General features: G+C 40.8%; 1 protein-coding gene across 1 annotated transcript in view; it reads right to left on the bottom strand.

The window, feature by feature from the left end:
• Positions 1-26,364, bottom strand: part of rad21b (RAD21 cohesin complex component b) — a 70,004-nt gene that overhangs the window by 24,154 nt on the left and 19,486 nt on the right. Inside the window, exons 2-9 of the mRNA XM_067980782.1 lie at positions 20,189-20,366; positions 10,248-10,377; positions 8,790-8,889; positions 6,213-6,319; positions 3,332-3,538; positions 1,646-1,771; positions 1,137-1,259; positions 357-580 (exon numbers count right to left, since the gene is read on the bottom strand). Coding sequence (XP_067836883.1) covers positions 357-580; positions 1,137-1,259; positions 1,646-1,771; positions 3,332-3,538; positions 6,213-6,319; positions 8,790-8,889; positions 10,248-10,377; positions 20,189-20,332 — 1,161 coding nt within the window. The 5' untranslated portion in view covers positions 20,333-20,366. The remainder of the gene's footprint in view (positions 1-356; positions 581-1,136; positions 1,260-1,645; positions 1,772-3,331; positions 3,539-6,212; positions 6,320-8,789; positions 8,890-10,247; positions 10,378-20,188; positions 20,367-26,364) is intronic.

Genomic DNA, 26,364 nt, shown 5'->3' on the forward strand with positions numbered 1-26,364 from the left:
TATTCATTAAAGACAGGGATACAAATACCTAGAGTTACACAAATTGCTATAATTCTAGCAGCTTTCTATGTTAAATACAGCAAATGTACATATAAATCTGATATTGTTCACTAGCCCCAATGTAGTTATTAAACACAAAGAGCAGGTACGGCATTTCACATGAGTTGTAATCAAAAATACAACTGTCAAATAAACTGTCAAAATGAAACTTACAAGATTTGTTTACCATGTCAAAATTATCTCATTTTTATAAGCTGATGAAAATGTACTGATCGTTGTACACATTTTAGAACCATCTCTGCGTGTGTACTATCTCCTCCATGAGCAGAACATAGACATTTGAACAATTCAGTTACCTTCAACAACCTGCTATTCCAGAGAGGCTGAGCTGGAAGGGAGAACAGTTTCTCCACACCGCCAGTCTCTTTCCACATCATAAGTTTCTTGGTGGGTGGTGCAAGATCCAACGTAGTTACAATGTCAGAGTAGTCACTTAGCTGTGCCCGAATTGTTTTACTGTCCAGTTCTTTTACACTGTCCACAATCAGTTTCCTCTTCCTTTTGGCTTTTGTTTCCTTAACTGCAAGAAATCATCCCCAATTTAACAATTTAAATTTCTGTAAAAAAAAGACCTAAAACTTTAGTCAACAAAACACTACCAAATAGGTTAAAAGAACCATATTTTACTTCCCAGAATTAAGTTTGTTTTTAATCTAAAGCATTCCCCCCCCACCCAAATATAAACACAACAAAACACTGGGAATGTAAAAGAGCCAAACAGTTAGAATAGTTTACTGAAATATATATGTATCAGACAATTCCTCCAAAAGTATAAATGGTTAAAATGTAAAGTTAAAATTTAAGTTTGGAGGTGCATCACATGCATACACCAAAAAATTATGCTGTGCAAAAAATAGTATTAATATATGCTGGTCATTATATCACTGTCATTTTGCTTTCCACCTGCTAAGTTACTACAATACTTATAACTGCTATTAACACTGTTACACCATGATCATATTATATATTACAAATTATGGTTGGAAAGGTGTATCTTGGGATTTGCTCCTCTGGTTTTGATATTTGACCCAGCTTATCTGATCACAGCTCCTAATGAAAGTCTACAAAGAACTTACCAGTTATATCAATTGGTTCCAGAGCAAATGCTTCCTCTTCATTTGGTACTAAAGTTGTCTGATCAGTCATTGTTGGCAGAGGTTCAACTGGATCATCCGAGTCTGGACTGTCAGGTCCACCCACTGTTTTAAAAAGAAATTTGGGTGACTTAATTTTCATATCCATATTGTGTATTCAGTATACTGGGATGTAATGTTTTCCGTGGCTAACCTGTCAGAACACCAACGACACCTTTGATTGCTGTGATCGTCTCCCAGCCTAATATATGCTATGCGTTTTTAGAACCCTTCACTCACCTGACGAAGGAGGTAAACTTCGAAAGCTTGTGATTTTCAAATAAAACTGTTGGACTATAACCTGGTGTTGTAAGATTCCTTACATTTGTCCACCCCAGTCCATCACCAGCATCTCCACATCACATTTAACAGAACAGTTATAAGCAGAAACAATTCAGGTTCAGTTTATGCTCTCAGTCAGGATTAATGGGAAAACATTTCAAAATACTCACTCGACATAACATCATCATCGTCGTCATCATTATGAACAGGTTCTTCTGGCATCAAAACTCCTCCATCTGGTAACACCGGTGGATCATCAAAGATACCACCATCGTCATGACTTAAAAGTTTGTCATCTGGCAAGTAAAATGTTTTTCAGTCAAACACAAGCAAAATAGATCTACATAAAAAAAGACTTTTACTAAGCATAACTAAATAATACAACTTTAAAGGGGATACAGGAACAGAGAGACCTGGGGGTTCACATACACAAATCTTTGAAGGTGACAAGACAAGTTGATAAGGTTGTTAAAAATGCATACGGGGTCCTTGGCTGTATAAATAGATACAGGGTACAAAAGCAAGGAAGTTATACTAAACCTTAATAGATCACTGGTTAGGCCGCACCAATCCTGTGCACCACATTTTAGGAAGGATGTCAAGGCTTTGGAGAGGGTGCAGACGAGATTTACTAGAATGATACCAGGGATGGGGGATTTCAGTTACGTGGAGATGCGAGAAGCTGGGATTGTTCTCCTTAGAGCAGAGAAGCTAACGGGGAGGTTTAATAGAGGTGTTCAAAATTATGAAGGAGTTTGAATAAATAAGGAGAAACGGTCTCGACTGGCAGGAGGGTCGGTAACCAGCAGACACAGATTTAAGATAATTGGCAAAAGAACCAGAGGGGAGATGAGGAGAATATCTTTTTACACAGCGAGTTGTTATGATCTGGAACGCACTGCCTGAAAGGGTGGTGAAAGCAGATTCAATAGTAACTTGCAAGAGGGAATTGGATATATACTTGAAAAGGAAAAATTTGCAGGACTATGGGGAAAGAACAGGGGAGTGGGACTAATTGGATAGCTCTTTCAAAGAGCCAGCACATGGGCTGAATGGCCTCCTTCTGTGCTGTATGATTCTATAACCAATGTACTGGAAATACAAAACTATACATGAAAACTTCCATATAAAGCAACACACTGGCATTATACTTCGGATAAAAACAGGGTAGCTTGACAGGAATTGGGCACTCTAGTTACAGCTATTCAGAGGATCCAATGCGATCTAATTACATATAAGTGGGCACCGCACTTTAGGAAGGATGTGGAGGCCTTAGAGTGGGTGCAGAAAATATTTACTAGAAAGGTTCTAGGGATGAGGAACCTCAGTCATATGGATAGGCTGGAGAAGCTGGGATTTTTCTCGGAGCAGAGAAGGTAAAGAGGAGATTTGATAGAAGTGTTCAAAATCATGAAGGGTTTAGATAAATTGAATAAAGAAAAACTGTTCCCATTGGCGGAAGGGTCGAGAACCAGAGGACAAAGATTTAAGGTGATTGGCAAAAGAACCAAAGGCAACATGAGGAAAAACTTTTTTTTATCGCAGCGAGTAGTTATGGTCTGGAATGTGCTGCCTGAAAAGGTGGTGGAAGCAGCTTCAATCGTGGGGAAAGATCAGGGGAATGAGACTAACTGGATTGCTCTTGTAGAGAGAGCTTGTGCGGGCTCAATGGCCTTCTTCTGTGCTGTAACCATTCTGTGATTCTAAGTGAAAGTTATCTCTAGTTGAACTAATTTTAAAACTAAGGTGTTCTGGGCAGCATTCCCCATTTTAATTAATTTGCTTCCCCAGGAATTGTTTATAACTTCTAACTACTCTGTCCAAATCCTGCATCAAGAGAGGAAGGAAAAACATACCAAGAATTCCACCGTCAATGCCATCTCCAAATCCATCATTTTTGAGGGGGTCATCATACACCAGATGATTACTTTTCTCAGCAAGCTGAGCTGTGGTGTTCTGTACTGGCTCCAACAACAGATTGGAGTCGCTGGTGCTTCCCATTATGTCTTCTTCAAATGTGCTGCCTTCTCGCATAATCTCACGGTCATCAACACCAAAATCACCTTTACATAGGGTGAAAATTCCACATCAGTAATAAATTTTAATATCTTGCAGGTGTCAAAAAAAATTAGAAAATCACTATCTCAATTGTTAAAGCAAATAGAGACCAATTTTTAATGGTTTTATACACCTGAACAAAGGAGTTAATAATTTAAAGTTGGCACAGTGCTACGTGCAGTCCCAGATACATCTGAAGGATAGTATTTACATGTGCTTGTGACATGTACCAACCATTATTCATTACATTAACAGGTTATCCAATATTGATACTTTCTATGGTGTGTAATTGCAAAATCAAACCATCTACTAGATGTCTGACACACATTGGTAGATCTCTAGCAACTTTACTGTACATTTAAATATGAAGATAGAGGCCAAGGTTTTTTCCTCCCCAAAAGAAAAACTATTCAATTTTGCTATTGACCAATAATCTTCCTAGAATGGTTTAAAGAGCAAAGACTCCCATAGACAGATTGAACCTTTTAATAATGATCAAAAGGAAATCCTCACTTTAAAGGTATTGATTAGTAACCATTTAACGTCACAAGAACACAGTCTTTAGACAAACATGTCCATCAAAGCATTTCTAGAAATACAAAAATCAATGAGCACTTTATGACAGATTATATTGTGTAGATTTATACTTTTTCTTCGCTCCCTGCAACTGGATAACTGCCAGAAACATGCAGAGCTTCCATTTTAGTCAGAGGAAAATAAAATGATAACTCTCACTGATCTAAAGTACAATGTAAATGGAACTACTGTATCACAATATTTCATGTCTGGTTGCCTGAAGCACAACAGGTACATTGCTCTTTCTCTACAGTAAACAAAATCATACAAGATATTTCACAAGACCATAAGACAGGACGTGCAACCACTGGTGCCGATTTGGCATTTCTTTCCCAAAGGGAGAAGACCCACAACTCAGGAACATTCCAGGTACAAGTTAATGATGGCATAATCTTGATTCCACACAAAATTTATTCCATAGTTGAACCTTCGGTCAATCAAAACACACAAAATTTTTAACTCTGCAGGCTGACATTCTCATTTAATTCATATACAAAGCATTTAAGCAGGGCAAAATTTTGCTGGAAAATACCTGGTCACAATTCAATATTCATAGTTCTTCCAGTATGGTGACCCCCCCCAGACCCAAAATAGAATAACCCAGAAAGCTTTTATATGTGAATCACCACCACGGTTTATCCATGGGCAGAGATGTCTTGTTAGTACTCTTATTTTTGTGAGCATTCCACAAGTCAAGATGCCTACAATTGTTTGTGCTTTTCAAAGACTAAAAGGTAAAAAGAGTAGCGAACTGCATTCACTTCTCCAATCTGACATTCATTTCAGGTCTTGATAAATTATGTTAAAAATCTCCAGTAATTGACCAACAAGTTTTCAATTACCTAAGCGACAGTGCTGATTTTTAACAAAAAAATGGACCAGTACAAATCCTTCCAGGATTAGAATAGTGTACAAAGGCAGAATTTGTACTCTAATATCAAGCTCTAGTCAGCTAAATGACATCTGGTACTCCAGTAAAAAGTGGCATGATTTAACTTGGAAATTCTGCAGTTGCTGTTAATTTAACACAAGCCATCAGGTCCCGACTGCACCAGCCCTTTTGCACCAATTGAACCCTGACTTAATGGCCCCAATTTTAAAAGGGGACATAAACAATGTGCGCGTGTCCTAAAGTGGGCAGCACACCTGGACAATCAGATCTTAATGGCAGGGTCTCACTTAAATAAAAGTTCCTAGAGTCCCGCCTGACCCCCAGCCAGATTTACTACGTGGCCGGCAGGCGGGAGCGGGAATTTGGTGGCAGGAGGCCACAGCCAGGGACCCATGGGAATGGTCCCGGCATTCAGTGGGAGGAGTGGTTTCAGCACAATCGGGGGAAGGCCAGGGCTGGGGAAGCCCGAGGACTCCTTGCGGGGCCTGGGAAGAGTACTCCTGCTCCTCATGGCCCCCAAGGAGTTCTTCTAACAGGGCAAATTTTTAAAGACTCATCCTGCCATGGTTCTGCTGCCAGGTTGCAGACTGTGCGGGGCTTCCCCTGACTTGAAGTTAATTTTACTTTGCAGCACCGATGACGTGATCGTGCCGTGACTTTTGAAAATTATGTAGGCCCCCGATTGCCTTTTGCAGGAGCCTTGTTGTTGGCATGATTGTCATAAAAATTACTGCGGCCGGGAACATGATGGGTTGGAGTTGGGAGCTGGAATTTTCAAATTTTACCTCCTCCCACACACCATTCTTGCTGGGCAAGGGGTGGGTTAAAATCATAGCCAAAATATCAACTCTTCCCACTCTAACCTGTTTTGATAACACAAATGCACATCCTTAGCACTGTTGCTATTAGGGAGCTGAAAATACTCTAGTTACAAATATACAAAAATGAAGGAGGGGGAAACTGGTACTTTAATGAAGTCGGTGATAGATATGAAATAAATGGGTTAACAGCTTTGTTTAAATAGCAGACACAGCAATTTTACACAAGGAGTTTGCAACTTAAAATAACACTCTAACTTCTACTCCTTAATAGTAGTAATGCTAAGGACCAAATTCTTAAATTATTAGAGAAATGAAAACATAGGGAAAAAAACATTTTAAATGATTTGTGTCTCTATGTGCAGGAAAAATGTCAAGTTTATTAAAGCTTACCAAAGTCATTGTCCTGAAGTAAAGTGATGTTGCCCACTTCCTCTCTCATAGTGATCTCTTCCACTCTACTCTGGTTCAAGGTAAACTGTTGAGCCACATCAATATCACTGGAACATAGACCACATTTCATTTGGTTACGTTAAGATTTTTAATTATGCAAATCAAATTGATTAGACACAAGCTAGAAAAGACTCAGTTGTAGAACTTTCACAAAAAAATCCCATGTCAAATGAGATCAGTTGAAAAACATATTTTCCTTCATAATTATAATTCTGGAAAATATTAAGAATTGCAAAGTTCACGCATGACAACCTCCCTTTGCTCCCAAAAGATTAACACCCAATACATTCAGGTATTGCAATTATCCCAGAACAGAAAGCACTGAGTACAAATAATGGCACCAAAATATCCAATAAGTAGCCATTTCATTGATGAACTGTTCAAGAAATTAACTCTGCTAAAAATAGAAACATTATACAGTAATCATCAGTCACTGGGAAAGTGCATTCAACATGGCTGTGTAGCAGTGAGGCCAACAAAACTTACTTGGATAATCTTTCTGGTAAATACTGATCAAGGCAACATTGCTACCTTGGTATGACTACTGGGCAGCAGTTTTCATGTACCATAAATTAATGTTTTATAGCACAAGTTACATAGCTAATCTTTCGATCAATTTTATTTGATAAAAATATAAGAACATAAGCCCAGAGGCTTAGTTTTCTGCTAAGGATGTCATATAGTTATTATAGCTTATCATTTACTCTGTCTAGATGAAGTTCAATTTTTAAAAATGTTTTTGGTCAGCAACTGTGTATTTCTGCGATTATACGAAACACATGCTGCATAACCTTATTCTTCCCTTAAGTTTAAAAACTACAATTTCTGTATTTGGATAGTCCAATTTGGGGGTTTCTCCACTGTCTATATCCATATTGATATTTGAGCTTTGTTAACAAAAATGTTATCACAGTCCAGTTTACAAGTTTGCCACATAAACAGAACTATTATGCTCTCCCTTAATAAAGATGCTACGGTCAGCTGCACTCGTGTTGTTTGTCATAGTAACATACATTTTGTCTGCTGCGTAAAACAGAAGCAGCAACGTTTTGTTTTAATGTCATTCTTTTACTAAAATATGCAATTCCATTCAGACAAGAGGGAAGAGACTAAATTTTGACGGAATGCTAGTTTTGCACAGCACCCCCTTTTGGGAGTTTCACCTTGCATCTATTTTCTATGGGCAAGTAATTATTTTTAAATGCACTGCACAGCACCACTGAGACACGATTTTGGAGAACTATGGCTTCTCTCAACCAAGCACATCCCTAAAAGCAGTTAAATATTGATTAGAAGCAAAACAAAGCTCCCACAAATTTATACAATAAGTAGCTGAGCCATAATAAACCAAGTATATCTCTCGTTCAATACTCAGTCCATACTGCATTGTCTGATCTCAGCTGTGCTGCCACAGTTGGCCTCAGTGGCCCTGGATTAAGTAGGAAAAGAGGGAAAAAAATCAGCTAGGGTTTTCGCTTCTGGTCACCATTAAGCAGACCTGCGTGTCGGTGTGCACGTTGAATGAGCACATGTTCAGATTCATATGTAATGCCCCGTATTCTAACAGCCTGTTGCTGCTCATTGTCAAGATTCACATATGGATAATGGCCAATTGGGTAAGATAATGGAGGGCCATCAATACCCAAGGAACCACACAAGTATGGAGTCAATGCAATTAGTAGAGGCGAGGGGTGGAAAAAAATTAGTGATAACAAGTTGATTCTCTTTTTAAAAAAAAGAGCTGCAGGTCTCAGGAAAAAAAACACTTTTGAAATTGATTTTTTCAATATTTGTTTTTATGGGCGTCTGAAAATTTGCTCCAAATTTGAAGTACCTTCCAATTTACAAGTTTTGTCAGGACCTCAAAGTGATCAGTGAACACCTTGCACCAGTTGTATCTTGCTTCTATGTATAGCTATGTTCATTTTGTGCCTCAATACCCTATCTCAAGAAAAAGTTTCAGTCACATCAAGTTTGGCAACGAATCTATTTTTCTCAATTTATCTCCTCTTCTTAAAGCAGTGACAAGTTCCAAGGTATGGTTCTACAGGCACAGGCAGCATTAACACCTTGTCCAAATGGCTTTCCTTCATGTGAATTCAAGGTACTAAGTCTCAGCAAGTTAGTCATGGAAGGTTTCACAATACAGCCTGATTTAGTTCTCACCCAACACACACACACACACACACACACACAGTAGCAGGAGTTACTTCATAACAATCAAGACTGGGAACCCTGGCTGAATTTTCCACTCTCTAGCGCAATGCTGCCAAGGACTACAATTCTGTCCTGGCTAAAATAAATGATCAGAGTGCAGATTTGAGTTCTTCCTTGTCTGTGTTGTCCAATCCTACATTACTCAGTACATTTAACCAAACTACCACACATTTTTAACATTATTAATCATTTTGTATGATGCAATTTCGAATTATGCTTGATTTCAAATCAATTCTAAAATTATTTTATGGTGTGCAAGAATATTCACTTCTTCTTTAAAAAAGATTTTAAAACACTTACTCTAGGTCAGGTAACGGCTGGTCGAAATCATGAAATTCTTCAGGCAGAGTGATAGCATTGTATGCAGCTTCCCGGTTCTCCTCTGGAAGATCCACAACACCTATAATGGGGATGTCAAATTTAGTCAATTTAATATAATACATAGTATGCTATTCGCCACGGTTACTTATCTGGAGATGGGAACAGTCAAATTAGGATACGGATGCCAAGATGTTACATGGGCACTTTCAATCACTAGTTTCAGACTAGAAGATGGGGGCTGAGCTCCATTAGTGCCCAATGGGTGAATGCATTACTTGGTACAGTTTGTACTAAGATATTGTATATATTGCATTAGGCAACCTCTAAAATTCACAGTACTCATATTAGACATGTATACTCATGAATTTGAATTTGGTCAGGAATTTACAAGTCTTCAGATCACTCTCACCCAAAACATTTATATGGTACTGTATTTGTGGTTCCATGCTTTGAAATTGTTCTTAGTTTGGCCTCAACATTGCAAGTACAGCGAGCATGTAAATATTCAATCTGTTGGGAGTCCAGTGAGAGCCAAACTACTGCTAAATTTGCCACTTCAATTAATTTTAGATTTTTATCTTTTATATGGTCAGAAAATTGATGCTTGCTGTTGGGAGAGGAGTAAAAGGAAAAAAGGCAAGTTGTAATTCTAAAGTTATATGATGTATAATGTTCTATTTTTTATTAATAAAAGATTTGGTTTGATATCCCCCAGTGGTGAAAACATGCAATGTTTCTGCATAACAATCAAAAAACTTGGTAGACGATTTTGGACCTAAACTATTGTAATGGAAATAACTGTCCCATTTTTCTCTCTCTCCACTCCCCAACAGAGTATTAAGCACATTCTCAGATCTACTTTCAACTTTCGGACTAATGGTGTGGTAGGTAGTGCATTAGAATCTGAAAAATTCCAACTTTAATTTTTTATCATGCTTTTGAGTACCTCAACTTCACTATGAAGAAACAACTAGCAGCTCTGTTGAGTGTAGGATCCAAAATTACAAGCAATTCCACATCCTACCACTCCATGTCAACAATATGCAACAGGAGGCAAAGCAACAGCCCCGAGTCTCAGCAGTCCAGCCTACGAAGGCCAGGCAACTCAGTCTTTTTTACATTTCTATTTGTGATTTGTTGTTTGTCCTGTTTCAATTTTGTTAGTCTGGAAGTTTGGAAAGGGATCTTCTTTACACTGATAATTCACTTGTAGATAAATCCTAAATCAGAACCAAGATATGTTAGTATATGTACCTCGAGACATATGCAAATTAATGGAAACACTGACTTAAACTTTCTAAGCGGCCTTCCCGCGGCTCCATGGTACACACTGAAGCAACCCCTAAAGAAAAAAAGCCTAAATATTTCTGCCATAACTTCCCTCCTCCAATTTGTAAAAATACCAAAAAGTATACAAACAAAATACCAATATCCTACCTGGACGGAAAGCCATTTTAATCTTTATGAAGGCTTCATTACAGTCTGCCAAAAGGTATTTGGCTTTTCTATGATAGATCCTCACCACACCTAACAAAAGGTGTCCAGAGGTTCGCAAAGCCATCTTAACCTGGAAAAGAAAGTGGGTTACAAACTTTTAACACTGAACTATTTTTCTAAACTCTCTATTAAGCATCAAATGTAGCAATCTCTCCTATATTGTTTCTGGGAAATTAGAACCTCATCCAGTACATCATTTTGAAATTGTTCTTGAGTAATCTTTACTTGAACTTGATTCCTTTCATTCAGATGAATCAAGTTTCAACATTCTATTAGGATGGCCTTGAGAGATGATCAAAACTATCATAATTGCTGAGTTCTGTGCAATCTTCATTATGTTGAAGATCATGCAATGTTAGTAGACAACAAAAATGGATGTCATGGCTGAAAAGAACCAGTAGTGTTCAATACAGATCTCAGAATGCCTGCACTGAAACAGATAGGAAATGCACACTGGCTGCTGTGAAAGTATTGGAATAAATTCTGAGTAAAAGGTTAAACACAGAGAAGAAAGGTCCTACATTTAATACCTGGCCTGTCCATTATTCCCTAATATCAGCTGGGGCAGCAGCAGAGGTTACAGACTCGGTGCTCCAGGCTAAGGAGAGTAGAAATATCTGCATTGGTTCTCACTTTAGAGAACTGCAGGCTTACCACCTCTTTAAGGGAGAAAGGAACAAACCACAGAAATCAGCACAAGTGTAGGTGGTTTGGGAAATAACGAGAAAAACTGTAAAAGACTTCAAGACAGGCAGGTTAACAGAATGGGCAGCCATGTGGCAGATGCATTTTAATGTGGATACGTGTGAGGAGATTTGGGGAGAAAAAAACAAGGAATAGGAGTATATACTTAATGGAGACTACTGAAGAGTACAGATGAACAGAGACACCCGAAGGTCAAATACATAATTCCCTGAAAGTGCAGGCGCAGGTAGATAAAGTCATCAAAGAGGCCAATAGAATTTTGGATTTTATAAATAGAGGCATGGAGTACAGGAGTAAATAAGTAATGATGAATTTATACAAAACCTGGATCACCCATAATTAGAGCCTAGAATGCAATTTTGGGCACCCAATTATAGAAAGGACATTAAAGCCATAGAGAGTATACAGCAAAGATTCACCAGGGATGGAAAACTATAGTTATGAGGAGTGTTTTGAAACACAGATTATTTCAACTGGAGAAAAGAAGGCTAAGAGGAGATTTAATAGAGGTCTTTAATATTATGAAGAGTTTTGATAGAGTGAATGGGGGAGAACAATTTTTCCCCTGATTGATGAGTTAGTGACGAGGGAGGTCATCATTCTGGCGTGATTACAGGATTGTATGTTGACTTCCTGGTGCCAGGGTCATAGATGTCACTGAACGGCTGCAGAACATTCTGGGGGGCGGGGGTGAATGGCCAGAGGTCGTGGTCGATATCAGGACCAACGACATAGGTAGAAAAGGGAATTAGGTCCCGCAGGCAGAGTTTGAGGAGTTAGGAAAAAGATTAAAAAGCAGGACCTCAAAAGGTAGTAATCTCCAGATTACTCCCTGTGCCACGCGCTAGTGAGAATAGAAATAGGAAGACAGAGCAGGTGTAGGCGTGGCTGCAAAGGTGGTGCAAGGGGGAGGGTTTTAGATTCCGATGGCATTGGGACCGGTTCTGGGGGAGGTGGGACCTGTACAAGCCGGACAGGTTGCACCTCAACAGGGCCGGGACCAATATTCTTGCGGGGAGGTTTGTTAGTTTTTTTAAAATTCGTTCATGGGATGTGAGTGTCGCTGCCAAGACCAGCATTTATTGCCCATCCCTAATTGCCCTTGAGAAGGTGGTGGTGAGCCACCTTCTTGAACCACTGCAGTCCGTGTGGTGAAGGTTCTCTCATACTGCTGTTAGGTAGGGAGTTCAAAATTTTGACCCAGCGATGACGAAGGAACAGCGATATATTTCCAAGTCGGGATGGTGTGTGACTTGGAGGGGAACGTGCAAGTGGTGTTGTTCCCATGTGCCTGCTGCCCTTGCCCTTCTAGGTGGTAGAGGTCGCGGGTTTGGGAGGTGCTGTGGAAGAAGCCTTGGCGAGTTGCTGCAGTGCATCCTGTGGATGGTACACACTGCAGTCACGGTGCTCTGGTGGTGAAGGGAGTGAATTTTTAGTGTGGTGGATGGGGTGCCAATCAAGCGGGCTGCTTTGTCCTGGATGGTGTCGAGTTTCTTGAGTGTTGTTGGAGCTGCACTCATCCAGCAAGTAGAGAGTATTCCATCAAACTCCTGACTTGTGCCTTGTAGATGGGGGAAAGGCTTTGGGGAGTCAGGAGGTGAGTCACTCGCCGCAGAATACCCAGCCGCTGACCTGCTCTCGTAGCCACAGTATTTATGTGGCTGGTCCAGCTAAGTTTCTGGTCAATGGTGACTCCCAGGATGTTAATGGTGGGGGATTCGGCGATGGTAATGCCATTGAATGTCATGGGGAGGTGGTTAGATTCTCTCTTGTTGGAGATGGTCAGTGCCTGGCGCGAATGTTACTTGCCACTTATCAGCCCAAGCCTGGATGTTGTCCAGGTCTTGCTGCATGCGGACACAGACTGCTTCATTATCTGAGGGGTTGCGAATGGAAGTGAACACTGTGCAATCAGCGAACATGCCCATTTCTGACCTTATGATGGAGGGAAGGTCATTGATGAAGCAGCTGAAGATGGTTGGGCCCAGGACACTGCCCTGAGAAACTCCTACAGCAATGTCCTGGGGCTGAGATGATTGGCCTCCAACAACCACTATCATCTTCCTTTGTGCTAGGTATGACTCCAGCCATCGGAGAGTTTTCCCCCTGATTCCCATTGACATCAATTTTACTAGGGTTCCTTGGTGCCACACTCGGTCAAATGCTGCCTTGATGTCAAGGGCAGTCACTCTCACCTCACCTCTGGAATTCAGCTCTTTTGTCCATGTTTGGACCAAGGCTATAATGAGGTCTGGAGCCAAGTGGTCTTGGCGGAACCCAAACTGAGCATCAGTGAGCAGGTTATTGGTGAGTAAGTGCCGTTTGATAGCACTGTCGATGACACCTTCCATCATTTTGCTGATGATCGAGAGTAGACTGATGGGGTGATAATTGGCCGGATTGGATTTGTCCTGCTTTTTGTGGACAGGACATACCTGGGCAATTTTCCACATTGTCGGGTAGATGCCAGTGTTGTAGCTGTATTGGAACGGTTTGGCTGGAGGTGCGGCTAGTTCTGGAGCACAAGTCTTCAGCACTACAGCGGGATGTTGTTGGGGCCCATAGCCTTTGCTGTACCCAGTGCACTCAGCCGTTTCTTGATAGCACGTGGAGTGAATCGAATTGGCTGAAGACTGGCTTCTGTGATGGTGGGGATATCGGGAGGAGGCCGAGATGGATCATCCACTCGGCACTTCTGGCTGAAGGTGGTTGCAAACGCTTCAGCCTTGTCTTTTGCTCTCACGTGCTGGACTCTGCCATCATTGAGAATGGGGATGTTTACAGAGCCTCCTCCTCCCATTAGTTGTTTAATTGTCCGCCACCATTCACGACTGGATGTTGGGGAGGGTTTAAACTAGCTTGGCAGGGGGATGGGAACCTAGGATTCAGATGGAATAAAGTCAGAACTGGAAATGGAAGGCAGAAAATTAGTGAGTGAATCTGGAAGGCAGGGGGAACGAAGGTTAGAAAATAAACAGAGGAGTTTCGCAGTCTTTAAATGCAAGGTGTATAGGAAATAAGGCGATGAGCTGAGGGCACAGATAGATACGTGGCAGTATGATATCTTAACTATTACAGAAACATGGCTTGAAGAGAGGCAGGGCAGGCAGCTCAACGTCCCTGGTTACAGGATTTTCAGACACGATAGAGAAGGGGATAAAAAAGGAGGGGGTGGCAATTTTGGTTAAGGAAACAATTACAGTTGTGAGGAGGAATGATATTTTAGAAGGAGCATCAAATGAGGCCTCATGGATTGAGCAAAAGAACAAAAAAGGGGCGGTCACACTTCTTGGAGTGTACTATAGACCCCCAAAACAGTCACTCAGAGGGAGATAGAGGAACAAATATGTAGGCAAATTTCTGAGAAGTGCACAAACAATAGGGCAATAATAGGGGATTTCAACTACCCTAATATTAACTGGGATACAAACAGTGTGAATAGTATAGGGGGCGCAGAATTCTTAAATTGCATACAGGAGAATTTTTTTAGCCAGTATATAACAAGCCCAACAAGAGGGAGGGGTGCAGTTCTGGATTTAGTTCTAGGAAATGAAGAAGGGCAGGTGGAAGAAGTAGCAGTGGGAGAGCATTTTAGTGGCAGTGATCATAATACAATTAGTTTTAGCATAGTTATGGAAAAGGACAAAGGCAGAGCAGGAGTTAAAGTTTTCAATTGGGGAAAGGCCAATTTTACTAAACTGAGAAGTGATTTAGCAGAAGTAAACTGGAAACAGCTACTTGAAGGTAAATCAGTGTCAGAACAGTAGGAGACATTGAAAGGGGTGGTTCAAGGGGTTCAGGGTAAACATGTTCCCACAAAGAAAAAGGGAGGGGCTGCCAAATCTAGAGCCCCCTGGATGTCAAGAAGCATTCAGGGTAAGATAAAGCAGAAAAAGAAAGCCGATGATAGACACCGGGAACTCAATACTACGAAAAGCTTAAAGGAGTATACAAAGTGCAGGGGTGAAGTTAAAAAGGAAGTAAGGAAAGCAAAGAGAGGGCATGGAAAAATATTAGCTGGTAAAATCAAAGAAAACCCAAAGATGTTTTATAAATACATTAAGAGCAAAAGGATAACCAAGGAAAGAGTAGGGCCTATTAGAGACCAAAAAGGTAAACTGTGTGTGGAGACGGAAGATGTGGGTATGGTTCTTAATGAATACTTTGCATCTGTCTTCACAAAGGAGAGGGATGATACAGGGATTGAAGTTAAGGAGGAGGAGTGTGAAATATTGGATGGGATAAACATAGTGAGAGAGGACGTATTAAGGAGTTTAGCATCTTTGAAAGTGGATAAATCACCAGGGCCGGGTGAAATGTATCCCAGGCTGTTAAAAGAAACCAGGGAGGAAATCGCGGAGGCTTTAACAATAATTTTCCAAACTTCACTGAATACAAGCATAGTGCCAGAGGATTGAAGGACTGCTGACGTTGTACCATTGTTTAAAAAGGGAGCGAAGGATAGATCGAATAATTACAGGCCAGTCAGCCTAACCTCGGTGGTGGGCAAATTATTGGGTTCAATTCTGAGGGACAGGATAAACCGCCACTTAGAGAGGCAAGGACTAATCAAGGACAGTCAGCACTGATTTGTTAAGGGGAGGTCGTGTCTGACTAACTTGATTGAATTTTTCGAGGAGGTGACATGGAGGATCGATCAGGGTAGCGCAATTGATGTAGTTTACATGGATTTTAGCAAGGCTTTTGTCAAGGTACCACATGGCAGATTGATCAAAAAAGTAAAGGCCATGGGATCCAAGGGAATGTGGCAAATTGGATCCAAAATTGACTCAGTGGCAGGAAGCAAAGGGTAATGGTCGACAGGTGTTTTTGCGACTGGAATGCTGTTTCCAGTGGGGTGCCGAAGGGCTCAGTACTAGGTCCTTTGCCTTTTGTGGTACACATTAACGATTTGGACTTAAACGTAGGGGGCATGATTAAGAAATTTGCGGATGACACTAAGATAGGCCGTGTGGTTGATAGTGAGGAGGAAAGCTGTAGACTGCAGGAAGATATCAATGGACTGGTCAGATGGGCAGAAAAGTGGCAAATGGAGTTCAATCCGGAGAAATGTGAGATAATGCATTTGGGGAGAGCAAACAAGGCAAGGGAATGCACAATAAATGGGAGGATACTGAGAAGTGTAGAGGAAGTGTTCACAATATATATCAACGATTTGGATGAGGGAACTAAATGTAACATTTCCAAGTTTGCAGACGACACAAAGCTAGGGTGGAATGTGAGCTGTGAGGAGGATGCAAAGAGGCTCCAATGTGATTTAGACAAGTTGGGTGAGTGGGCAAGAACATGGCAGGCGCAGTACAATGTGGATAAATGTGAGGTTATCCACTTTAGTTATAAAAACAGAAAGGCAGATTATCTGAATGGTGATAGATTGGGAAAAGGGGAGGTACAATAAGACCTGGGTGTCCTTGTATACCAGTCGCTGAAAGCGAACATTCAGGTGCAGCAAGCAGTTAGGAAGGCGATTGGTATGTTGGCCTTCATTGCAAGAGGATGTGAGTACAGGAGCAGTGATGTCTTACTGCAGTTATACAGGGCCTTGGTGAGACCACATCTGGAGTATTGTGTGCAGTTTTGGTCACTTTATCTGAGGAAGGATGTCCTTGCCATGGAGGGAGTGCAATGAAGGTTTACCAGACTTATTCCTGGGATGGCAGGACTGACGTATGAGGAGAGATTGGGTCGACTCGGCTTATATTCACTAGAGTTTAGAAGAATGAGAGGTGATCTCATCGAAACATAAAATTCCAGCAGGACTAGACAGACTAGATGCAGGGAGAATGTTCCCGATGGCTGGGGAGTCCAGAGCCAGGGGTCACAGTCTCAGGATACGGGGTATGTTATTTAGAACCGAGATGAGGAGAAATTTCTTCACTCAGAGGGTGGTGAACCTGTGGAATTCTCTACCACACAAGGAAGTAGAGGCCAAGTCATTAGATGTATTCAAAAAGGAGATAGATATATTTCTTAATGCTAAAGGAATCAAGGGATATGGGGAAAAAGCGGGAACAGGGTACTGAGTTAGACGATCAACCATGATTATTTTGAATGGCGGAGTAGGCCCAAAGGCCGAATGGCCTATTCTTGCTCCTATTTTTTCTATGTAAGTGAGGGACCTTAGAGTGCATGTCCACAGATCCCTGAAGGTAGCAGGACAAGTAGATAAGGTGGTTAAGAAGGCATATGGAATGCTTTCCTTTATTAGCCGCGGCATAGAATATAAAAGCAGGGATGTTATGCTGGAACTGTATAAAGCACTAGGCCACAGCTTGAGTACTACACACAGTTCTGGTCATCACATTACAGGAAGGATGTAATTGCACTAGAGAGGGTACAGAGGAGATTTATGAGGATGTTGCCAGGACTGGAAAATTTTAGCTATGATGACAGCTTGGATAGGCTGGGGTTGTCTTCCTTAGAACAGAGGAGGCTGAGGAGTGATTTGATCGAGGCGCACAAAATGATGAGGGGCCTAGACAGAGTGGATAGGAAGGACCTATTTCCCTTAGCGGAGGAGTCAATAACCAGGGGGCAGAGATTTAAAGTGATTGCTAGAAGGATTGGAGCAGAAATGAGGCAACATTTTTTCACCCAGAGGGTGGTAGGGGTCTGGAACTCACTGCCTGAGAGGGCGGTAGAGGCAGAAACCCTCAACTCATTAAAAAAATACCTGCCTGTGCACCTGAAGAGCCGTGACCTGCAGGGCTAGGGACCAAATGCGGGAAAGTGGGATTAGGCTGGGTGGCTCGTTTCTCAGCTGGCACTGACATGATGGGCCGAATGGCCTCCTTCGGTGCCGTAAATCTTCTATGATTCTATGAAGTAATTATGAGACATTTCTTTACACAGAGGGCTGTTGGAGCATGGAATGATTTGCCGCAGGGAAGGGTTGAAGCCAAAATCACCACATCTTTTATGACAAAATTGGATATATATTTGAAGAACAGCAAAATACAGGGCTATAGGAGAGAGTAGGGCAGTGAGATTAGTTTTGGATTTCGCTAGCAAAGAGCTGGCACAGGCACAACGGTCTCTTGTGCCATAAACTTCTACAGTTCGATAGCGACCAAAAACGATAGACTAGTCATCAGTAAGCTGCAGAGGCCAAAATACAGAATAAAATGTATAATTAACAACTACTTGCATTTTTATGCTGTCTTTAATGTAGAAAAACATCCCAAGGCATTTCACAGAAGCATCATCAGACAAAAATTGACACTGAGCCTAAGAAGGAGATATTAGAAGGGGTGACTAAAAGCTTGGTCAAAAGGTAGGTTTTGGGAGTGTGATAAAGGAGGAGAGGTGGACAGGTTTAGGGAGGGAATTACAGAGATTAGGGTGTAGACAGTTGACGGCACAGCCGCCAGCGGTGGGACAAAGGAAGTGGAGGATGCATAAGAGCCAGAGTTGGAGGAACGTAGGGTTCTCGGAGGCTTTTGGGCTGGAGGAAGTTACCGAGATACGGAGGGAGACTGACTCAACCAGAATATTGTATGGAAAACAAGAGGTAGTGACCTTGAGTAAAGATAAGAGCCGAGTAATGTCTGTACTGCAGAACTAGAAAAAACTAGTTTTAGTCATTTTCAATTGAAGAAAATATCATATCCTGTGACCAAAAGTGGGTGTGTTATAGTAAACACATAAATATAAAATGTCGTGCATTTCTGTGGGCAGCTTGGACTAAAGTCTGCTCTGTTCTCAAGTTAAATCCCTGATACTTAATTTTTTATTCCTGCAGTTTGTATGCAAGCTATCGCAGGTAGCAAAATAGTTAACAAAAAAAATGTATACTGTCATAACAATTTGGTTATGACAGTATACATTTGACATTAGTTTCAGTCCAGAATTTTCAGATATTCATAACACTTCTACAAGTTATTGAGAACAAGGCCTACAGATAGTGACCACCAAAATCACCAAATTCCTTCAAAATTTTGAGTCATTACGAACAGCAATTGTAAAGTACTATTTCATCAGCTTGGCTTAATTGATAGTATCCCACCTGAGTCAGAAGTTTATAGCTTCAAGCCCAGGATTTGACCATTAATCACAGTTAAAACTCCAATGCAGCAATGAGAGGGTGACAGAAAAGTGTGGTAACAGGAAATAAGGTTGGTGGACACCGTGCACAACTTTTAATTGTATATAAAAGATCAAACTAACTTATATAGTGCCTTTCACAGCTTCGAGATATTTCAAAATGTTTTACAGCCAATGAATCACTTATGAAGTGTAGTCACTTATGTAGGCAAACCTGGCAGTTAACGTGCGCACAGCAAGGTCCCAAATTAGATAAACAACCAGTTAATCTATTTTCATGGTTTTGATTGAGGGACAAATGTTGGCTAGGATACCAGCAAAACTCCCTGCTCTTTTTCAAATAGTGCCCTGGGAGGTTTTTTTTTAAAACTGTAGTACTGCACTGAGGTATCAGCCTAGATTATGTGGAGCTTGAACCGACTACATTGAAGCTCAGGGACAAAAGTGGGGCAGATTGGATGGAGGGTGAGGTGGATAACAGCGGCAAAGTGAGTAGTTGAAAAGGCAACGTGCAGAGGTAGTAATGGCAGAGTGCATAGCAGGAAAGGTAATGGGACAGTGAAGGAGTAGGGAACACGATGCAAGTTAGTGGGTGTGGAGAAGCATAAGTGGTTGGGAGGTGGGATGGGAAGGGAGCTGCTAAGGGCTACATTTTTCCAACAACCCCTGCTCCAAAGGCAAACTGAAGCCGTTGATGGCTTCTTTTCCTGCCACCCACCCAAAAGGAAGGAAAAAGAGAGCGAAGGGAAAAATGTTAGGTGGTGAGAAGCAGCAAATAAAAGAAAGCAAGAAAAAAGTGGAGGAAAGAGAAAAACAGCAACATGAAGGCATTACCGACAGGTAAACTGCAAGAACAGAGTGACCACCCAACTTACCATGTCCAATATAGGAAATCAACTATTTACCCATTAACAATTATATAACAGGTGTTACTATGCGTCACACTGGCGTAACAAAATTCTGACGCCAGAAAGTAAGCGCAACAAGAGGAAATAAACATACTTGCAAAAGTTAACATTTTTTAAAAAACAAGTTATATACATATTTGTGGAACTCATCTTATTTACAAATATTTGATCCCGATAAAGGCGTCTAATTAGATTGATATCTACCTTTGGAGAAATGATGCTTTCCACACTGCTCTCCAGATTACACTCGAACACGTGGGCTTTGGTGAGTTTCTTGTCCCAGTGGGCCGCAAGCCAAATTTTGGCTAGCGGCCCACGTTTGCTCAACACAAAGTGAGCGTAAAACATCTTCTGCGACACCTTTCAGCACAAGATCATAAACCTAGACAAAAAAAATTGCCATCAATAAACTGAAAACTGCATATTTATTATAATACTGCAATATACTTCTTTTTCTTCCTCAATCCAACAGTGCCCAGTGTTCTTATCTTTAATGTGTACAATGGAGGCCTAAAACAATCCAGAAAACGGTATTCAAAATGTTACACAGAAAAAAAGGGTACAATGCTTCAAGAACAAAATTTAATAAAAGATCAACATTTAATCCATTATTATATAGGGGCAAAGAAAGGAGCAGAAAATATCAAACTCTCTCAACTTAAAGCAATTTCATCACTGGTATCCAATGGCATGGGGAGTTAACGTACTGTATTATGGAATAATGAAATGTAGATTAACATCCTCAAAGGAGAAATGTCTTCAAAAAGCAGAGCGAAAAGGGAAACATAGAAAAACATCCCAAGGCGCTTCAGAGGTGTAATTTAAAAAATGAATGTCGAGCCAAAGAAAATATTAGATGGGGTGACCAAAAGCTTGGCAGAAGTGGGCTTTTAAGGAGGGTCTTAAAGGAAGTACAGGAATTGGGAGATGATGGTTTAGGGAAGGAATGCCAGAACATGGGGCTTAGACAGCCACCAATGTAGGAGCAAAGGGGAGGGTGGTGCATAAGAGGTCTCTTGTGCTATAAACAAAGCAGTGCATAAGAGGTGGTGCATAAGAGGTCAGAGTCGGAGAGTTCAGGGTGGGGTAGTTACAGGGTTGAAGGAGGTTAGAGATGGGGAAGGGGAAGGCCATTAAGACATTTTAAGTTTGAGGCATTAGGGGACCAGCAGCCAATGTTGCAAGGACAAAGGTTATGGGGAGCAGAAAATGGTGCACGATAATCCAGTTATGTTATTGGATTAATAATCCAACCAACACAAATTCAAATCCCACAGCAGTTTGAGAATTTGAAATCACTTTTTTTTTTAAATTTGCGGAAAACTGGTATCAGTAAAAGTGGCCATGAAGCTGTCAGATTGCCTCACTAATGTCCTTTAAAGAAAGACTTGCATTTATATAGCACCTTTCACAACCTCAGGTCATCCCGAAGAGCTTTACAGCCAATGAAGTACTTCTGAAGTGTAGTCACTGTTGTAATGTAGGAAACACGGCCGTCAATTTGCGCACAGAAGGTCCCACAAACAGCAATGTGATAATCGTTTGTTTTTAAAAAAGTGATGTTGGTTGAGGGATTCATATTGGCCAGTACACCGGAGAAAACGTCCCTGCTTTAGAGAAGGAAATCTGCCGCCCTTACCTGGTCTGGCCTATATGTGACTCCAATTCCACACTAACATGGTTGACGCTTAACTGCCATCTAAGAACATAGAAACAGCAGTAGGCCACTCAGCCCCTCAAGCTTGCTATGCTATTCAATTATGGCTGATCTGTACCTCAACTCCGTTTATCTGTCTTTGCTCCATATCCCTTGATATTCTTACCTAACAAAAATCTATTAATCTTAGTCTTGATACCTCCAATTGTGCCCGCATCTGCAACCTTGTGGGAGGAAGAGAATTCTAATAATAGGCACACATTCAAATTGACCACTCCAATCCTGGAATCATTTAACTACTGGGTGCTGTGATGATGTGAATGTAGGTTTTTACTGGATAGTGAGTAAGTGACGTTCCTCATCTGTATCCATCACATGATGTATGGGGTAAGCCTTAAAGGTAGCACCTCTGCAAGATAGACAACCGCACCCAGAAGGGTGTTTTTACTAGCAGTTGGTTCTGAGAACTCACCCAGTTCTCGCTAGCTCGTTTTAACACTAATGCTACTCCCACTTAATGTATATCATCTTCCCTTTCAGACACTAAAAGCCTGTGGAATTACGGGGAGCAGGCAGGAAATTGGACATGAATTTAGATTTGAGGTTAGGATCAGATCAGCCATGATCTTATTGAATGGCAGAGCAGGCTCGAGGGGCCGATTGGCCTACTCCTGCTCCTATTTCTTATGTTCTTATGTGTCCATGATAGTGAAACTCACATTTATCAATCCACCTTGTCTCACATAAACCTACTATTTCCCACTGATGTCTCTTCACTTCGTTAATCAATATTACCTGGGTTCAAGTTTGACGTAGAGTGCTAACATTCTATGTTCCTATAGATATCTTGCATTTTGTGCCGATTAAAAATATTTCTCACCCGCCTTGGTTCCTGAACAGTGAGCCCTGCCCTTGTTTATCCGGATGATGACCATTATGACATGAATTGTCTTTCTCATCCTCCATAATTCATTCGGTTTCAGATGTCTAAAATTCACCAAGTGTTCAACCATTACTCCTTGGCTACTCTAGGCTAGCATGCCATCCAAGGTAAGGTCCCGGGGTATGGCGTTTGGAGCTCCAAACCCGAAACCGAATGAATTATGGAGAATGAGAAAGACAATCCATGCCGAAATGGTCATCACCCAGATAAACAAGGGCAGGACTCACTGTTCAGGAACCAAGGCGGGTGAGAAATATTTTTAATTGGCACAAAATGCAAGATATCTATAGGAACATGGAATGTTAGCACTCTACGTCAAACTTGAACCCAGGTAATATTGATTAACAAAGTGAAGAGATATCAATGGGAAATAGTAGGTTTATGTGAGACAAGGTGGAATGATAAAAGTGAGTTTCACTATGATGGACACAGGCTTTTAGTGTCTGGAAGGCAAGATGATATACATTAAGGGAGAGTAGCATTAGTTTTAAAACGAGCTGCAGATCAACCACTCCTGTCTTTCAATCCCATATCCCCTTGTATGTTAAAGGCCAGATTTAGGATTAAAGTTGGAGCAGTCACAATCATGCACCAATATGCACCAACAGCGAATCTAATGAAGAGATAAACGACTTCTATAAAGATCTCCACACGGTAACAGAAGCAGCTCCAAGACATGTTGCTGGTAACGGCAGACTTCAATGCAAAACTAGATGCAGGGAGGGTGTTCCCGATGGATGGGGAATCCATAACCAGGGGTCACAGTCTCAGGATACAGGGTATGCCATTTAGAACAGAGATGAGGAGAAATTTCTTCACTCAGAGGGTGGTGAACCTGTGGAATTCTCTACCACAGAAGGCAGCGGAGGCCAAGTCAATAAATATATTCAAGAAGGAGATAGATATATTTCTTAATGCTAAAGGGATCAAGGGATATGGGGAAAAAGCAGAAACAGGGTACTGAGTTAGACGATCAGCCATGATAATTTTGAATGGCGGAGCAGGCCCAAAGGGACGAATGGCCTACTCTTGCTCCTATTTTCTATGATTCTATGAAAATGGGATGTAACTGGAATGTAGCTATAGGAAAGTTTGGATTTGGCGAGGAAAACGAGAGGAGAACTGTTACTTTCCTTCTGCCTAAATAACAATGATGGTGGTGAACACACTTTTCCATCAAAGAAAGCCACAAAAATGTGGACTTGGTTGTCACCTGATTGGCAGACAAGAAACATGATCTATTTATAATTTTGAAATCAAAGATGGAAATCAAGTGTTCTGTCATGCAGATCCTTTGCAGCAGACGTCCACTCTGACCATATGTTAGACTTGGCATCGGTAAGGCTGAGAATGAGAGCGGCAGAAAAGCATTTGGAACAAAAATCTAGAGCCTGGACGAATTGAAAGAACCTGACATTAGAAACAAGTACAAAGATGTTGCAGAAACATCGTGCCTACACCAACTGAAGAAATGGATGTAGACGAGATGTGAAACTTCATCAAAAAATGGAATATTAAGAACTGCAGAACAAGAGTTGGGTCTCAAAAACAACACAAAGAAACATAAATGGATAACAAAAGAGTTCCTCAAGTAGAGTGAAAAACAAAGAAAGCTTAAGGTAAGCATAAAAGCGGATCCTAATATGAAGACTGAATACAACGGGTTAACCAAAGAAATAAAGCTAAAAGCAAAGATAGACAAGTACTGGATAAACAACTAGGGCAAAGAAGATTACGCCAAAGTAAATGAAACACAGGGGCTGCATCGAAAGATAAGAGAACTAAGTGAATCTTACGAACTTAAGAAGCTCAAAATGGTCAGATAATTGAAGATGAACAAGTGAAGAGCAAACAGTAGAAAGAATATTTTGATCGTCTATACAATGTACAGAGCATGGTGGATGAATCAATTCTGGAGAAACCCCACTATACAAATGTTTCCTAAGATATCCAACATCAACTCTACAAAGTAAAGATTTCTATTGATAGTTTGAAAAAGAACAAGGTGCCTGGTATTGATAATATAACTGCATCTTTGTTGCAGGCAGATGAGGCACATACTTTGAAAGTGATGCAAAGGCTGTTTAACAAAATGTGAAGAGCAAGTACCTGAGGGCCGACAGGCGACGATAATACCAATCTTCAAAAAAAGGAGACAAGAGCGAATGCAACAATTACAGTGGAATCAGCTTACTGAGTATATCCAGAAAAGTATTTACTAAGACACTGAAGAGGAGAATGAAAAGCTACGTAGAAGTGGTACTGCACGAAGAACAAGCTGGTTTTAGACCAGGACAAAGTACAACAGTGTACTGAGACAGATTTTGGAAAATTGTACATAACAACACCCATTGTTACAACTTCATGGATTTTAAGCAGGCCGTTGACATTGTATGGCGAGAAGGGATATGGCATGTCTTGAGAATGTATGATATTCCTGAGAAACTTGTCAGACATAGAGAACATCTATAACAAGTTGCTGACACCGTTAAAAGTGCATACGAAACTAATGGAATGGTTTAGATCAACAGTTAGGATGAGACAAAGATGGACACTGTCGCTTAATTTATTTAATCTAGTACTGGAAGCAGTAATGAATCTTGCACTAAAAGATAGTGGAGGAGTCTCCTTATGTGGCAACATTTTAAACAATCTCAGACTTACTAATGGCATTGACCGTATAGCAATATCAAAACAGATTTGTAGAGACTAACTGATAAGGTGTACACGGAGAGTAGAAAATTTGGATTACAAATTAACACAAAGACGACAATGGTCATGTCATTTGGGAAGCATCAGGAAGATGCACTCATTACAGATGGAGGGGATGCAGTTGAAGAGATGGAAAAGTTTGTATACCTTGGTGGGCTACTGTCAGGATGGAAGTTGTGAAGAAATAAAAGGATTGAATTTGCTTCTGCTGCTTTCTGAAGATTAAGCAGGATATGAAAGGCCAAAGATATTTAGGTAAAAACAAAGGTAAGAGTTTACGAAGTGATGCTCATCCTCCATATTATTATACGGATCTGAGTGATCGAACATGAGAAAAGTAGACAAGCAAAGGATATCAACAGCAGAGATGTGTTGGTTGAGATAAACACTGCAGGAATCCAGGATGCAAAGTATCAAGAATGATACAAGAACATGGCTTCAACAAGAAACAAGGCTTATACAGAAGATTCAAGAAAGACGACTTGTGAAAAAAAAATCAAAGTGGTGCATTAGATTGAGTACAGTATATTCAAAATATATGTTTTTGCAAATTTACGTCAAAATTGTTGATCGCATCAAAAACAGCAAATAAACCAATATATTTGTTACAAAAATGTTGCATGGCCCTGCATACAGAGATACGTGGAACAAAAAGTTTAGAAAGACCAAGGAAGCGCTGGATAGATGACAACAAGAATGACTTGTCATGGAAAGGGATACAGACGACTGAAGCAGCCAGGCTAGATCAGAACCAACAACAGCGGAGTGAATTAATTCCACCCATCGCCGCTGCTGAGTGGGAATTTAGCAGTAGTATCTATCACGTGATCCTATTGTGTGTTTTTCCAAAAGATGTGAAGGTGCGTTTTGTTTTATTAAAAAGCCTTCTGGTGTAATTCCTGAGTAATGGACATACTTAGATAAATAAAAACTAAGATACTTTAAATGCCATGGAATTTTTTTTTAAATGACTAACAGACTACCGCTCATGCAGGCAGAAACCCTTCCAAAAGTAAAGCAGGTGGCAAAACTAGAAAAGATCATAGGAACTATAACAAAATGATTGAA

Source organism: Heptranchias perlo, chromosome 3 (genome assembly GCF_035084215.1).
Source record: "Heptranchias perlo isolate sHepPer1 chromosome 3, sHepPer1.hap1, whole genome shotgun sequence".
Classification (NCBI taxonomy): Eukaryota; Metazoa; Chordata; class Chondrichthyes; order Hexanchiformes; family Hexanchidae; genus Heptranchias; species Heptranchias perlo.